At 45.7% G+C, this 16,458-nt stretch overlaps 1 protein-coding gene across 2 annotated transcripts in view; it reads left to right on the forward strand.

The window, feature by feature from the left end:
- The window catches only part of BIN3 (bridging integrator 3), a 56,671-nt gene that overhangs the window by 25,854 nt on the left and 14,359 nt on the right, over nucleotides 1–16,458 (forward strand). For both annotated transcript variants that reach the window (XM_005285127.5, XM_042840311.2), the window contains 4 exons: nucleotides 1,066–1,106; nucleotides 1,639–1,700; nucleotides 5,884–6,020; nucleotides 6,594–6,634. In XM_005285127.5, the coding sequence (XP_005285184.1) occupies nucleotides 1,066–1,106; nucleotides 1,639–1,700; nucleotides 5,884–6,020; nucleotides 6,594–6,634 (281 nt within the window). The remainder of the gene's footprint in view (nucleotides 1–1,065; nucleotides 1,107–1,638; nucleotides 1,701–5,883; nucleotides 6,021–6,593; nucleotides 6,635–16,458) is intronic.

Consider the following 16,458-nt stretch of genomic DNA (forward strand, 5'->3'; position numbering starts at 1 on the left):
GTGCCCTAGCATGTCCTCAGAGTGAACTGACACAGCTGGTGGCAATGACTTTTTCTCTAAAATGGTCTGGTCTGTCTAGTAACAGAAAACACTGGTGTCACTTCTACTTTTGGGAAACGCTATAGCACCCACTTACTTGGGTCCATTGGGTATTTCTTGAATACAAATTTCACTACACAGAATACACTACACTCATATCTCCACCTTTCGATATTTCCCCTGATGCCTTAGAATGAAACTCAGAACTTTAGAATTTTGCTGGTGCAGGAAGATTCATGATGTTTCCTGATCTGAAACCCCAGTGAGCACTTTGGAACTAAATTAGGAGGAACCACCAAAAGTTTTGTTATTTAATACTCCAGATACTTTCAAGGTTTTAGGCTTCAGATCTTATTTGGGTCTTATATAGTTTACAAGCTAAACAAGTTCTGTATTTAGATTGTAATATCATCAGGGCAGGAACCTTGGGTAAAATTTTCAAAAGCATCCAAGTGATTTAGAAGTCCAGTGAGACTTAGCCCATGTCTGTGCTCCGGGCACTACAGTGGCACACTACAGCTGTGCTACTAAAGCACTGTATTGTGGATGCTTCCTACATCAATGGAAAAGGTTTTTCCATCTATGTAAATAACCCACTTTCCTGAGCGTCGGCAGCTGGGTTGACAGAAGAATTCTATTGACCTAGCCACGTCTACACCCGGGACTAGATCTGCTTAACAGCGGCTCTCAAAGGTGTGAATTTTTACCACCCCTGAGTGATGTAGCTAGATTGATCTAAATTTTAAGTACAGACCAGGCCTTAGGGCTCCTAAGTGCTTAAAACTCTTTTAAAAATGGGACTTAGGTGCTTTTGAAAATGTTACCCATTATCCTCATGTTTGTCTCTAAAGTGCCTAGCATGCCGTTGACACTATATAAATAGTAATAGCTTGACATGTATCTGTTGATACTTGCAGATCATTCCAGTTCATATTTCCGCGGGAAGGACAGGGGCCTGGGTGGATTTTTTTGAATTGTGCTCTAATGTGTTTGAGCTGATGTGGTTTCTCTTTCTCCTTCCCCCAGGTGGAGAGAGACTTCGAAAGGGAATATGGGAAACTTCAGCAGTAAGTGTTAACCAGTTTGGGGATGATCATGGATCTGCTTTTCACCCAACTTAGTCTTATTGCATCTTTCCTTGTGTTGCTCAGCAGCTTGTTCTCCCGCTGAGTGCATGGTAATTTTGTGATGGTTTAGATCGGTGTTTCTCAGTCAGTGGGTTGCAACCTGTGGGGCGTCATGAGGTACTGACAATTTTATTACAATTCTAAAGCAAAGAAAATAAAATGTCCAGAATATCTTCAAGGAGTCCAAAACCATCAACGTTTGTAAGGTCTAATGTTGTAGTTGTAGTAACTGTTATATTGTATAGACCTATATCTGATATGTTTACTATAAAAGTAAGAATAAAAACGTAAGGGTCATGTGGAGATGTGGGAGGTCACTTGAAATTAGTTATATGGTTAAACAGCATTATACATAATAGAAACGTGTCCAGTTGCCTTTTAACTACCAGCTGGCCTGTTGGCATAGTTGTCATGTATATGTTTGTTTATCTTTTAAAGATTCAGAATTTAGTCTTACTCTTTCCTATTTCAGGCTGGAAGAACAGACTAAGAAACTGCAGAAGGACATGAAGAAGAGCACAGATGCAGATGTGGGTATGTAACAATGTGAGGCACAGACTGGGAATCAGGCCATTAAAAGAGTAAGTGACTTTCTCAGGGTCATAGGAAGCCTGTGACAGAGCTGGAGACTGGACCCAGATCGCTTGAGTTCCAGTTCAGTCCCTTAGGTACAAGACAGTCCTCTTGAGGGCTCCTAAACCATTACTTACCCAGAGTCATATAGTGAGTCCATTGGCTGAGCCAAGAATAGAACCTCATTCTCCTGAGCCCCCGCTTGCTGTGTGACCTTGGCCAAGTCTCTTCACCTCTCTGTGGCTCAGTTTCTGCCTTTGAAAATTTGGGATCATTCTTATTTATAGTAGGGTAGCGACTGAAGGGCCCAGCTGAGAATGAGGCCCCCTTGGATTGGTCACTGTATCCTCACGTAGCGAGAGACATTGTAAAGCACTATGTAAGTGCTAAGTGTGTGCATTTCATTTATATCACTTTGCCAACTTAATGGCTCACATGTAAGAGTAACCCTGCAAGTTCTGCCTAATAGTTGGCTTGGTCTTGCTGCAGTGGGCTAGGTAGGAAGCAATAAACAAGTAGTCTCTTCATGTCACTGCCCCAGCTGTTTGCTTCTGCGAGGTCAGAGAGTGACATCTGCTGTGCAGGTGTGCGTCCCTTATGCCCATGGGGTCCTGCTGCTCACTTAGCAGTTTCTCCAGTAGGAACCCAATCTAACCGCATCACACAATACAGGGTTTAAACAAACATGGGTAAGATGAAAAGACTAGACAATCTGAAGGAAGAGACACTGGGGGAAGTGGAGATTAGTGATTGCCAGTTACTGAAGCGAGCTGAGCAGCCTTCTGGAACATGCAGAAAAGAGCTGTTTTAAACAGAGATGGCTTTTTTGCAGCACAGAGTTTGGAGCAGTCTCTATTTTTATTGGCCCACTGGGCATTGGAGCCAAGTCAAATTACATGGATAGGCAGGTGAGGGCTGGTCCAATCTCCATAAGCACCTCACGGTGACTTGATTTATAAAGAGACAGGTATGCTAAAAAGAACTCACATTTTGCTGCCTGCCAGCAGTAGGGCAAGAGGATACATAGCTACACACACAGCACAATCATCACCAGGGGGGAGGGATAGCTCAGTGGTTTGAGCATTGGCCTACTAAACCCAGGGTTATGAGTTCAGTTCTCAAGGGGGACATTTAGGGATCTGGGTCAAAAATCTATCTGGGGTTTGGTCCTGCTTTGAGCGGGGGTTGGACTTGATGACCTCCTGAGGTCCCTTCCAACCCTGATATTCTATGTTTCTATCATAGACATGAACAACAAATGCTGTAAGAAAAAAAACCCATCCAAGGTGAAAGCTTCTCTCCCTGGGACATTAGTCATTATCAGGGCTCCTCTGGCAAGTTTTTCCTTGTAAAGGATTCCCCTCCCCTCCCTTTCAGTGGGTGTTTTTATATGGAGCATTTCAAGCCCCAGAGGAGCTGTGGGAGGACTCTCCTTTTCCGTTCTGCTTCATGGCAGGGTTGCAAATTAGCCCAGGCCCTGTCCAGATCCGGTATGAGCTGATTTCTTATTTAAAGGCATGAAATCCTGAATAAGGGGAGAATTTTAAACTTGGTGCCAGTGAATAAAGAGTGTCCCAGTCCATAGAGGATGGAGAACAGATGCCTGAACAGGCATTCAGGCCCTCTGGAGGCTTCCCTCGCCCCGCAATATCTGAGTAACAGAGAGATGAAGAGATAACTGTAGTTAGTTAGCTAATGTGTAGTTCCCATGTCCAGCAGAAGTCTGGCAGTGCATCAGCTCTGCTGCTGTTCTTCCTAGTGTCTTATTTCTTCCATTGTATCTGAGTGTTGAGGGGGTTGATTGTTCACTCTGACTGTAAACATTCACCAGCACGTTTGACCTAGTCAGCCCAGTCCATGTTCTGCCAACAATAGATACACACTCTGAAATAAGCGGACACTTTCTCAGATGCACCAGTTTTCCTGGGAGACTTGGATGCTGCCGTGCCAGTTTTAGCAGCATGGATGGAAAAGGTGATCCAAACCTCAGTAAGAATTACCTGCAACACTTGCTGTGCTGTGGTTGAGGGTCACTCAGCATCTCCATCACTTGTCTCCCTTTCCAGAGGGGAGGTGGCTTTAAGAAGCAGGGATTTTTTTTTTTTTTTTTTTTTTTGTAATAAAAGTCCTCTCTTTTTGAAATAAAATATAACTGCCTCATTAGACCACAAATCCTGCTCTGGATTTGGTGTGTAGATGGATGCTGTCTTAAGTATACAATGGTAGCTTTATCTTGCTTTGAATAACCAGCGATGGCCTACGGTCACTTTTTCTAATATTAATAATACTCAGCACTTTAAATTTGCAAAGTACCATGCAAACATTTAACCACTTCCTCCACCAAGTCTCCTCCTTCCCCCGTTGTACAGATAAAGACACGGTGGTACAGAGAGGAGAGAAATGACTTGCCCAAAGCCACACAGCAAATCAATGGCAGAGTAGGGACTAGAACCCACAAATCTTGATTCCCAGCCTCTGAGAATCTGTCTGACTATTGCCTGCCATCACTCACTATCCTAATTGTATTAAGTCCCAGCGCTCTGCATTTTGGGGGCACATAGTAATTTCTTTTCCAGCTAAAGAGTTCTACTGTTTTTCGCCCAGTCCTGTTTTGGCACAAATCCTTCCTCAGATGTGGTCTCACATGAGGTTTCTGTCCCATCTGCCTAAAGGTTTAAATGTTTAAACCCTTAATGTTTGAATAATAGTCGGATACGGTAGCTTTGTTATTCCATAGTGAGTGTCTCATTCTGGACTGAGCTTTCCAGCCATCGGAACATGAATTCTGAGATTTCTGTATAATTGCGTATAACCTTTAAATCAGAGCATTTAATCTCTTGATTTGTGATCTTAAGCCCCATCATTGAGGATGACTTTAATTCAGACATTAAAAGTTTGTACAGTGATCGTCTTTAAAAAGCTCCTCTGCGCTACTGTACAAAAGAGTCTGGCCTTCAGATCCTTAACTGGAATAACTTATAGCAACATTACTGGGAAAAGAGAGAGAGATTTCTGGATAGTTATGCTCTTTTTACTTACATATTGGCTTTTCTGTTTTATTCATCTTCCTACGTTATATTCCAGTTATTTACCGTGAATGTCGTTCAGCCTGTTGCTGTACGAACTCTTCATTGATCTCGCATCTTATCCTTCTACAGTGGTGTGTGTGGGGAGGACGCTGCAGGGTCTTTGTCCTGAATTTTCTTCGTTGAAAAATGAGGCCAGTTGGTTGGATAGAAAAGAAGAAATGCTTGTAAATCTAAAAGAAAGCAAAAAGGGTCTTGATGCAATTAAAGTTGCATCTGAGTTCAGTGGTGGTCCCGGGGGTCCCTTCTAGCCTTAAATTCTGTGACTCTCTGGTGGCCAAGTGGCCAGTTCACAACTGCCACAGCAGATGGCCCTCTTGTTGGCCGTCTCAGCAGAGAGGTCTTTGCCTATGGAGGGGTGTGCTGAGGACCCATTGCTGGGAAATGGTTCCCTCTGGAAGAAAACTCAGGCTCATTGGTGACAAGCTTGCACTACTTCTGCTCATGCTGTACCTGTTTTGCAGGCGAATAAAGATCTTCCTTCTCTAGGCCTGTCAGTCTGGCCCCTTTCCCCCAGCACTAAATCCACTTAAAATATGTATCTTTGTAAAGCTTTTTTGGAAGACTTAATGGACTGTGCTTTTTCTCATTGTGGAGGAGCTACAATGAGACAGAGCAATGCTTAATAGTCTGTTAAAAAAAGCAGATGTATAAAAAAATGTCAAAAAAGCTGTCTACATTATTTTTAAAAGAAAGTTATGCTTTTGTTAGTCTGGTATTATTTCTGGCAGCATCGCATCTTGCATTTAAATGGTCCATATTTAACTTGTATAAAAACTATTCTCTCAGTGTTTACATGAAAAAATCAGTACCTCTCTCTTAATCTTCTCTCTTAACCTCCAACTTGTGTCCCTGGAAAGTTTAGGTGCCGAACTAAGTGCCTTAGTGGCTGAAGATTTAGGTTTGTGTCCCAGACCGTCTTTTGTAGAACTGGGATAATGAATTAGTTCCAGCAAACCTGGATTATTTTGCAAGTGCTTGTCCTGTTATGCAACTCTGCGTCACTGACGGACCTTCTCTTCTTCTTTTACATGCTCTTGGGTCCCATCGTACTGCAGCCATGTCGAAATCAGCCGTGAAAATCTCTTCAGACCTGTTGTCCAACCCGCTCTGTGAGCAAGACCCCAATTTCCTGACAATGGTAACAGCCCTGGACACTGCCATGAAGAGAATGGACTCTTTCAACCAAGAGAAGGTGAGTGTGGGTTTTACTGAAGTGGGGAGGAGGAGGGGATGGGAACTTGTGCTCTGTGTGTGTGTGTGTGTGTGTGTGTGTGTGTATCTGCTCCATATAGGTGAACTCTCCCCTACCCCTTCCCTTTCTTCTCTCAGCCTAGGAGGGCCCCCAGATTAATTTATCATATCCTGGGACACTTCAGATGAAAATAGATGCATGTGCCTATCAGGGCTAGTCCTTAAACTGACTAGAGAGAGTTCTATAGAGTAACATGAGGTCCTTTCTCTCATCCCCGCACCACGGAGGACCAAGTGCGCTGCCCTCACAGCACGTCTGTCTTTGCTGGTTTGGGAGCACAGGACCAGAGTTGTGTCCCAGTGCTGCCAGTTGCACTGGAAACTTCATTTCAGCTCCAGAGCACATGAAGTTGTGGGGTGAGATTTGATGAAGATGATGATGATGTTGTTAATTTGTACTCTGGTAGCACCTCGAGGCCTGAGCCCTAGTATGGAAGATGCTTCACAAATGTATAACTTAGTTCAAACAGGTTTCTTCAACATTTGTTTGTAACAATCTCTTTTCTTCCAATAGGTGAACCAAATCCAAAAGACGGTGATAGAGCCCTTGAAAAAGTAAGTAGCAGCATTTTCCTATGAGCAGAATCAAGTGCTCTCAATAGTCATGTTCCTTAGAGACGTGCATCATTTAAAGGGACAGTGTCAGGTTTAAAATCATAATCCTTCCAAAAGCAAATAATCTTTCACAGACTCCATACAAGAAGGTATCGTCCCTATTTTACAGTGAGAAGACCGAGGCACATGGGGGTTAAGTGATTTGACCAAGTCCAGGCTGTTAGCCTCTGGCACAGCTGGAAAAAGAGCCCGAATCTCTTAGTTCCTGATCTTGTACTTCAATCTGCCAAATGCACTTAACTGTGTTTCACAAAACACCTGAAGTTATTAAAAACTTGAAAGCACTTAAAACATCCAGTCTATCTCCATTTATGCTGTTGGTTACTTGCTACATTTTGCTGGGCTTGAAGGAGGAAAATGGACTAGTCAGTTTCATTTGCTTTCTAATCCGTTTCAGTCTCTGGTCCTTAGGAAGTTGCAGTGCAGTCTAATGCATTGCTGCCACTTTGGGGCTACAGATGCTAGAGGTGAATGTTTCCTTTGGAAATTTAAAAAAGGGAATTTTCAGAACTATTTTGTTCCTCTTAATTTTAGTTAAAAGCGTTTTTTCAACACCTAAATTTTGGGCCAGATTTGACCTGCCAGTGTCCCTGAAATTTGTTCAAGGAGAAGCTAGGAAGTAAAGACCCACACAGAAATATACATGGCATGACGTATCACAGTCAGATAAAAGCCTTGAAGGAACTGAGTCTGTGAAGCTCCGCAAAATCATCCCACCGAGCCTTAGCAGAGCCGGTGGATTTTGGCACTGAGTCAGTGTTTGGTGCTCACCATGGAGGCAGGGATTTAATAATGAATCCATTGGCATAGAAGCCACCCACTGACTTATTTTCTATAGACAATTTCCTTCGTTGGGGGGGCGGGGCGGGAGGGGAAGGATCCCATGAGGATCAGACCATGAGTCACCTGACCCTCTGCTGCCATGGGAGGGGGTTGAATTTGGTGTTGTTTCTTTCCATGAGCTGTAGAGCTTACATGAAAAAGCTGGTCTTCCTAGGAGTTGTTTGCTTTTCTAGGGCCTGATCCTGCACCCACTAAAATCAATGCCAGAATTTCCATTGGCTTCAGTCAGTCCAAGCTCAGAGGCTGAACGCACTGGTCTGCAGTCACTTGACATTTTGGTTCCTTTACCTTGAGAATACCACCTCCCCTGTTGCCGGATCACTGCATTCCCGCCACACTTTGCTAATGGCAAGAAGTTACCTTGTGTCTTACAGTGTGTCATAACCCACTGATGCATCGTCTCTGTAGGGATCTTGTCATCCATGGAACTCTTAAATGTTCATTTCTGTGCAAGTCCCACCAGCGTTGGCAGGAGTTGTAAGTGAGACTATACCCCTAAAAGTTAAAGGAGAATTTCATTTAGTGCAGCAAAATGTCTTCAGAAGTCCCTAGATTCTTTATTTTATTACAATAACAGAGAGAGAGAGAGAGAGAGAGAGAGAGAGAGAGAGAGAGAAACAGAGAGAAACGAAAATCATTTGACTTTAATAAGACAGTAAGTGATGCAAATTGCTGAATAACAATTTTAGTTTACATTTGACATCTGGGGTTTGGGTGGTGGTGGTTTTTTTGCTTATTGTTGTTTAATCCCAAGTCTGAAAGTAAACCAACGTATACCACTCTGTGCATAGGGCTGCCCTGGATTTTTATTGTGGGGGGGCATACTGACTTGAGTTTTGCTTTTGTGGCTTACACTATAACCAGATATTCTTGATTATTAAAAAAACCAAACCTCCTATGGTGGAGTTGTGTTGCTTATTAGGTAGATAGTCCTCAGCATAAAAGATACAGCAACTTTGTCTTCTGGCATTCTATTAAAACCGTCTCATTTAATTGTCAAGAAATAGATCTTAGCTTAAACTAGCCAGGTGGGTTCCATGTGACTGTCTTTTTGTTCTGTGTACAGCACCTAGCACAGCGAGGTCCTGGTCCCTGGCTGGGGCTCCTAGGTGCAACAGTACTGCAAATAATAATAATCATGTATCCATATAAGAAAGCTCCCTTCCATCCCACCTTGAGTTCTGAGGTAGCCAGCTTTCAGGCTAAGTAGATTCAGGCCAAGTCATTGTTTGGGTGCAAGAAGTCTAGAGAAATTCTGGAATCGCACTGAAAGCAGTGTTGGTGATTCAGCTGACATTCTTCCTTTGGCCCCCAGAGTTGTGGTGGTGAGCTCTGTGTGGTGATGAGATGTAAAACGCAATTCCTGACCACTTGTCATTAAAGCACTTTTGTAGGATTTACGGTTGTTTACCCCAGTGTCCTGACTACAGATTCCAGCTCTGGTGATTTGTTTCTGTCTCCTTACATTTCCCCTGTACTTGGATGTGACATTTTTCATTTCCTGCCCCTGTCAGTTGAGCACTGTTGCAGTGCGTTCTAAAACGGCTCCAGTTTCGTGACTATGGTGGCTGCATTTCAATGGTGACCAAGAATGACTCGTCTCCTCTCCCTATCTCTAAGTATGCACGAGTGCAGGTACGTGCATATATAATTCCTACAGTCGATACAATTTGTAAAGAGTCAGGGGCGTCCATTTGGATAATAATGAGATGCACTATGGAAATGCAGACTTGCGTCCTCTTCTTCGCCTGCTTGCCAAGAACTCCAGTAACGTTTCTGGGATAAAACTAAAGATTAATTAAAGCTGCCTGGAGGATCCTCTTCTCGTTTCAGTTCAGTATTGTTTCCCCTGGTAGAGCCCATTCTCCCCGGCCTCTCCCAAACTCACTTTGACCTAGAAACAGGCTTTGATTCAACAGCTGTACTTTATTACTGCTTCACTGGTGGTCTTCTATAGTTTATTAGCCAAAGACACAGATAAGTAGAAAGCAGGCATTATATTAATGGTAATATATTGTAATCAGAGGCACATGTGTCATAAAATCTCCATTCTGTAGTCCAGCGATATGAGGTTTCTATCAGCCACATTAAGAGTAACCATCTCAAGGGGTGATTCTATCATCCAGATCTCCCTGCTTATGGCAGAGTTAGGATCAGGGCCGACGAGAGTGGGGGGAAGCCAGTACAAATTACCGGAGCCCGGCGGTCCGAAAAGGGGTCCGGGACCCGGCTTCCCCAGCTTCCCCCTCTCTCATCGGCCCTGTTTAGCCGGTCTGCCCTTGCTGGGGGGCCCGAAAAAATTTTTTCACCGGGGCCCAAACCCGCTCTCGGTGGCCCTGGTTAGGATCATGCAGTCTCTTCCTTTTGCAACTGTAACAAACTCATAGCTGGCAATCACTCATTTAATTTCACGGAGTTAGCAAAGTTCTAGCTACAATATGACATGGTTTAAGGTGTGGGTTGGGCAAAGAGATCGGGTGGCTGGAGAGGTCAGGCCTTCACTTGGGAGCTGCTTGTGTAAATTCACACCAGATCAGCTCAGTGAAAAAACAGATGCTTTTTACTGCACTCTGTAACTTCCAGTTCTTCAGCCTGGCTGGGCTCCTCTTGTCCCTTGGGTGAGGGCTGAAGTGCCTTGGCTGGACTTGGGGTTGGTGATGGACTGTGTGCTTTCATGTTGATATTACATCCTATGTGTCAGTATTTAGGGCAGGAAACAGTTTAAATAAGCCAGGAGGTTTGAAGATTCATTGACTTTAATGCCTTTTGCGTTTGGAGCTGTGGGTTCTGATCGGATGTTAATTGCAAGGGGATCTTGATTTAACTGACGGATGATTTGAACCACCCTGTTTGTGAAGCTACCCGAGTGTTACTGATTAATGAGGGCTTCCCTCAGAGCCTAAATTCCTAATCTATCAAACTCGCCCTTGTCTTAGCCCAAATATTCCCTATCCCTGACGTCTGTCTACTTGTCTGTCTTAGACTGTGGGCTCCTTGGGGCAGCGGCCTTCTCTTTCCTGTGTGTCTGAAAGGCTCCCCTCCTGTTGTAGGTGCAACTGCAAGCAAATAACAATCATAATTGGTGTCACCCAGGTGGTTTGGAGAATCAGGATTCTGCTGTCATAGTGAATGGGTCAGCCAGGTGGTTTGTACCACACTCAGGGCCGGCTCTAGGCACCAGCAAAACAAGCTGGTGCTTGGGGCGGCACATTTTTAGGGGCGGCATGGCCGGCACCAGAATGCCGCCCCTAAAAATGTGCCCCGACCGCCCTAGCTCACCTCCGCTGCTGCTGCCACGGCGCGCGAAACAGGCTTGAGAGCCTGGGAGGGAGGGAGGGCGAGTAGCGGCGCGCGAATCAGCTGTTTCACGCGGCTCGGGGTCTCCCCCTCCATCCCAGGCTCTCAAACCTGGGAGGGAGAGGGAGATCCCGAGCGGCCGTTTCGCGCGCCGCTGCTCCCCCTCCTTCCCAGGCTCTGAAACCTGGGAGGGAGGGAGAGATCCCAAGTGGCCGTTTTGCGCACCGCTGCTCCCCCTCCCTCCCAGGCTCTCAAACCTGGGAGGGGGGGGGAGACTCCGAGTGGCCACGGCGGGGGCGCCGCTCCTCCCCCTCCCTCCTAGGCTTGAGAGCCTGAGGGGAGGAGGCAGGGCTGGGGATTTGGGGAAGGGGCGGAGTTGAGGCGGGGCCGGGGGTGGGCTAATTAAAGAACGGGGGGGGGGGGAACGGCCAAAATTGTTTTTGCTTTGGGCGGCAAAAATCCTAGAGCCGGGCCTGACCACACTGGTGTGAAGGGATCCAGAGATACCATACCAGCAGTGACTATAAACAGCTTCTATTGATATGCAGTTTATTTCCCAGATGATAGAAAAAGTGTTTTCAAATGGTCAGGAGGGAGCTGCATCCAGCCTTCCTTGGCAGGGGAGAAGGTCACCCAGATACTGAATAGAATGAGGGGATCCTGGGGAACTCTCCTCCAAAACAGTTGCTGGTGCATGCGCTTACTAGTCTTGCATGAATTATACGATGGCCAGAATCTGAAGAAACTTGGCACAGTCGGCTCTCTGCCCTGAGACTCGAGACCAGCTGCAGTTCAGGACTGAAGTGCTCTTTTCGAATTTGTACTGGTCCCAGGACTGTGGTGAATTGGCAGAGCTGGGGATGAGGGCAGGACTAGAATAATAGAAAAGGCTGCAGATCAGGGTTGGGCTGTGTGGGCCCCTGGGCTGGAATAGCAGGGGGCTGCCAGGTAGGAGGGAGGTGCATGGCCAGAGCTGTGTAGGGAGGGGTCAGAACTAGAATATTAGGGAGTAATGCAGGCCAAGACTAAGGTGCTTTGGCAAAGGTGATGCAGGTGATGCTACCTCCATGTGTGGCCAGTTTGTGCTTGGTCTTAATGTCAGGAGAACTCAAATTCCCATAAGTAGAATGCTTCCCACCGCAGACTTATGTATAAACTAAATTACATCAGCGTGCAAGTGAGTCCCCTGGCCGGTTTCCACGAGGGCTGAAAAACCAGGAGTGAGCGTCTAAAATCCCTGCTGCCTATCCTTAGCACAGAGGTCCACCGTCTGGAGGAATAGCTCCATCAGAGCAGAGCCCTTGCCTCTCCTGATCAGCTGGCCAGAGTCCCCCAAAATATCAGTTGCACTGCTTAGTCTCTGCCTCCTCAGCTTGCTTGCACACATGCTGTGTGATCTCCTTTTTTCCCTGTAACCACATAAAACCCTGCCGTTAGTGTACAGCCTCAATCTGCACTTCCTTCTCTGACAGTGAAAGCAGATAACCAGCCGTCAGGGTCCCCTGGGGGCGCTGGGGACCGGAAACAGGAAAAGCCGCTTTCATGTCCTTACAGGCCTCTAATGAGGATTTCATACACAAAGCAAGCCACATGGCTGCCTCGCCCCCCTGTGCATCCTCCCTCATCTCGGGGCTCTTAGCCTTAATCCTCAGCTCTCTCCAGTTTGAACTGTCGTCTTATTTTTCGGTTGCTTTTTGCTGTAGTCGGAAGGGATGGTTTTAATTTCCCATTCCTGGTGGGTGGATGGGCCCGCAACGGACGTGTGGGCATGGATTGCGGAATGGCAGGCATTCCTGAACATAGCCCAAGTGCTTTGGCCTAGCTCTGAGCCATCCCTCCCTCGGCCTTTAAACTTCCTCCCCATTTCTTTCTTACTCCCAGGTTTTTCCTCTCCTTTTCATGCTTAGTTACTGTTTTCTCTCCTCCTGATTCCTGTCCTTCCTTTCCCTTATAACCTTCTTTTCCTCCTCATTCCCCTTTCCTTTCCCCGATGCCTTCAGATTGCCCATTGAGGATCAGGCTCGTTCTTTTTTATTGTAGGCCATCAGCATGCTCGACGCTGTGCAAACATAAAAACACCCCACCGGGTTCTGATCTCAGCTATCACTGGTGTCAATCCTCAATCTCTCCACTGACCTCCGTGGGGTGACTCTGGATTTACACTGAGAGCAGAATTGGGCCCCCTCTTTCCAGATCTCTTACAATCTGGATCAGACTCAGACAGTAGCATTGAGATACACATGCTATGCAGCTTGAGGATGCAGTGTCAGAGCGCTGCAGATCACTTGGAAGGTTCATCACTGAAATGCTTTTCAGGAGGGACTGTGTTTTAAGGAGGGATTTGGATAAAGAGAAGGAGGTCGTTTGCTGTAGAAGATAATGACAATACTTAGCACTTACACAGCACTTTGCATTTTCAAAGCACTGAACCAGTGTTAATCCGCACAACCTGCTTGTGAGAGGAGAAATAGGCAGAGAAGAGATGTGACTTGCCAGAGGCCACTCAGCAAGTCAGTGCAAGAGCTAGGAATAGAACCAATGCGTCCTGTTTTCCCCGTCTCATGCTTCGTCCACTAGCCTGTACTGTCGTCAAGAAGGTATAAGGGTTGGCATGGACGTGGGAAGGGGAGACAGAGAAAGAGGAGGCATTTAGGAGGGAGAAGGCAGATTGCTAGTTGGCCTTGGTGCTGATGATCATCTGAATGGTTATAACATGCTGAGAGATTGACAGAGGGAACAGACTTGGGCCCTCTCTGCTACTCGTCTGCTGTCTTGAGCGTCGAGACAACCGCTTGCTTCTTCCCGTGTGTCCTGTGAACATCTCTTTCCCCATTGCAGCGGATCCGCTCGGCACACACAATTCCTTCCAGCCATCAAGACACCACCCAACTGATGTGCACCTGTACGCATACAGGCCAGCACAGTCTCCTCCCCTCCTATTAGCGCTGTAACTCCAGGCGTGCAGAGCCCTGGCGCTAACGGATCTCTGCCGCAGTCACCATGTCACAACCAGAGAGGGAGAGAAGTCTACAATTTTCAAGTAACAGACTTGTCAGTTAGGTTGACTTGCTAATGAATCCGGCAGTGGTGGGAATTCTGATGGTGCTTTTATCTTCCGTGGTAGTGTCTCTCAATCCCCATCCTTTAATTATGGGAAGCTGAAGGAAGGCTACAGCATAGAAATGAAGTGGCAACATTATTTATAATTCAGAGACTCTTCTAAAGTCTGGATTTTTTTTTTTCTGAGGCTAAAATGTCATCCTAAAAGGAGTTTCATTGGTACGTTTTCCCCCAGTGGTGGGGCGACTATTGTTTGTATTTTCTTTTCGTTATCCCTATGTATCTACCCTCACCTGTTCTTTTTAGGAATCCCCCACAACCACATTTCCTAAGAGATGTCAGAAAGCAATGGCAGCTTACTCTATAAGCAGAAATCTGCAGCCTTGGGAAGCAGGGGTGAGCTAGGGACTTGTCTAAAATCTCAGTTCAGTCTTCCCTCTGCTGCCTGTTTTCAGCAACGTACCCACCAAAGTGAGACCCATTTAGTCGGCTTCGTTATTTCACCAGGTATTTTTAAAAAATGGATCGTGCTAGAATCCTTGGGTTTTTTTAAGTGTTTATGGCTGTCAAAACATCTTTCCCCTGTACAGCAGCATGTGTCTGTGGAGGAATAATGGTACTGGATTTATGACTAGTACTGAATACGTCTCCAAGACGTGTCATCTGGAGCTCTTAAAGCACTTTGCAAAGTAGGTATCGTGATTCTCATAGAGATGGGAAACTGAGGCAGAGAGAGGTTATGTGACTTACTCAAGGCCACATAGTGATTCAGTAGCAAAGCTGGGAACAAAACTCAGGTCTCCTGACTCACTGTCCTGTGCCTTACCCCATTGCAATAACAGGAGCCATATCTTCCATCTGTCCTTCACATCTATTTACCACCCCGAGCATTTGGCTTGAGAGCCTGCTTCCACATACAGCTCACTCCAGTAAAGAAGGATTAAAATGAGAGACAATCTTAGTTGGGAAGGAAAATACCTAGCACGTACCATACCTTTCAGTGTAAGTCTAGAAGTCCTGTCGTAATGAGAGAATTTCCATAGGAATGTTCCATCAGGAGCCAGCAGGATCTGATGGCAGGAGAACTGTTTCCTCAACCCAATCCAGCCCCAGCCCAGTGAAGGTGTATGTTGCCTTTTTTACCTGATTACCTCTGCAATATAAAATTAAACCATGTGCCTCGCTGCGTACCTGTTAGAATGCACCGAGCAGTAAGGGCCGTTCCTGCGAGGTGCTGAGCAATCAGAACTTGCTCATGTCTGTGGGTGCTCAGAACTTCTCAGGATCTGACCTGAAATGAGAGAACTCCTAGACAATGCTGCCGCATCCCAGGATATCCTCGGACGCTACGGCAAACTTCCGAAAACTATCATTCCTGTTAATCGTTTACTGATGATTATTACTGAACTATGGAAAAATTCAACCATCGTGTAAGTGGGTGCAGATCTCATTGAGCTCAGTTTGATTGATAGCCTTTCATAAAACAGCTCTCAGGGTCTGATTTAAGCCCATAACACCTGCCCTGGGAAACTGAAAGTTAACGCTGAAATGTCAGGAGTGAGTAAGATATTTTAAACCCCAGGGGTGTGGAGCATCAAACCATGGCATCCCAGCTTTAACCCTGGACATCCTTGATTTTGAGGGCTCATCCCTTTCCATGTTGTTTGAATATAGATTTCTGTTCTTTTGATTCGGGAGTTTGAATCTGCAGTTTGTCATGATTGTCTGGAGCTGGCATAATGCACTGTGATGATGGCAGCTTGCGGAGTCCAATAACCCCCGCACCCCAAAATACAGTATATAATCCATGCACTAAAAGTCCTTATGAGACAGTAGTTGCCGTGCCGACACAGTAACTGCCTCTTCAGTCTCTGTGCTGAAGCTACTTTATTAAAGCATTCTGAAGCATGATGCCCCTCCAACAAAAATCTCACTTTGTTAAATCCAAGATGGGTTGAATACTAGGAGCACAAAAAGTCAAGCCACCTTGTTTTAAAAACAAATCTACCTTCATTGTCGCAGGTCCTCGTCTGAGATCTTGCATGCCACATTTCAGAGCCAAATGAGTATTTTCTGCTTTAGTGGGTTCATGTGATGTGAATGGTTACATGCTAATTAGTTGATGTCCTGTGCGGTGCTTTCAAGGCGTAAAGTGCTATCCTAGAACTAAGCACACTGGGTCGTGGTGGAGAGAGCCCTTGTTAAGCCTACATCTTTGAGCATTATCCAAAAAACATGTTGAGGAGCCTATTGAAAGGGTAATATGTAATGCTGACATAACTCTGTACATTTGCAAAGGACATTTCTGACATGAATCCTCCAAACTCCACCCAGGGAGGTGGATAGGAGTCATGCCAATGTTACAGGTGAGGAAACTAAGGCACAGATATTATTATAGGTGGTAGCAATATTTATATTGTGGTAGCAGTCAAAGGCTCCCGATGGGACTGAGGCTCCGTTGTGCCTACAATCTAAAGACCCCAATACTATGACTATGGTGTAGAATTGGTTCAGCTGTGTTAGTTGCATGGATTATAGTTGAGGGTGGAGAAGGAAAGAAAGAG

The sequence above is a fragment of the Chrysemys picta genome, chromosome 2 (assembly GCF_011386835.1).
Source record: "Chrysemys picta bellii isolate R12L10 chromosome 2, ASM1138683v2, whole genome shotgun sequence".
Taxonomy (NCBI): domain Eukaryota; kingdom Metazoa; phylum Chordata; order Testudines; family Emydidae; genus Chrysemys; species Chrysemys picta.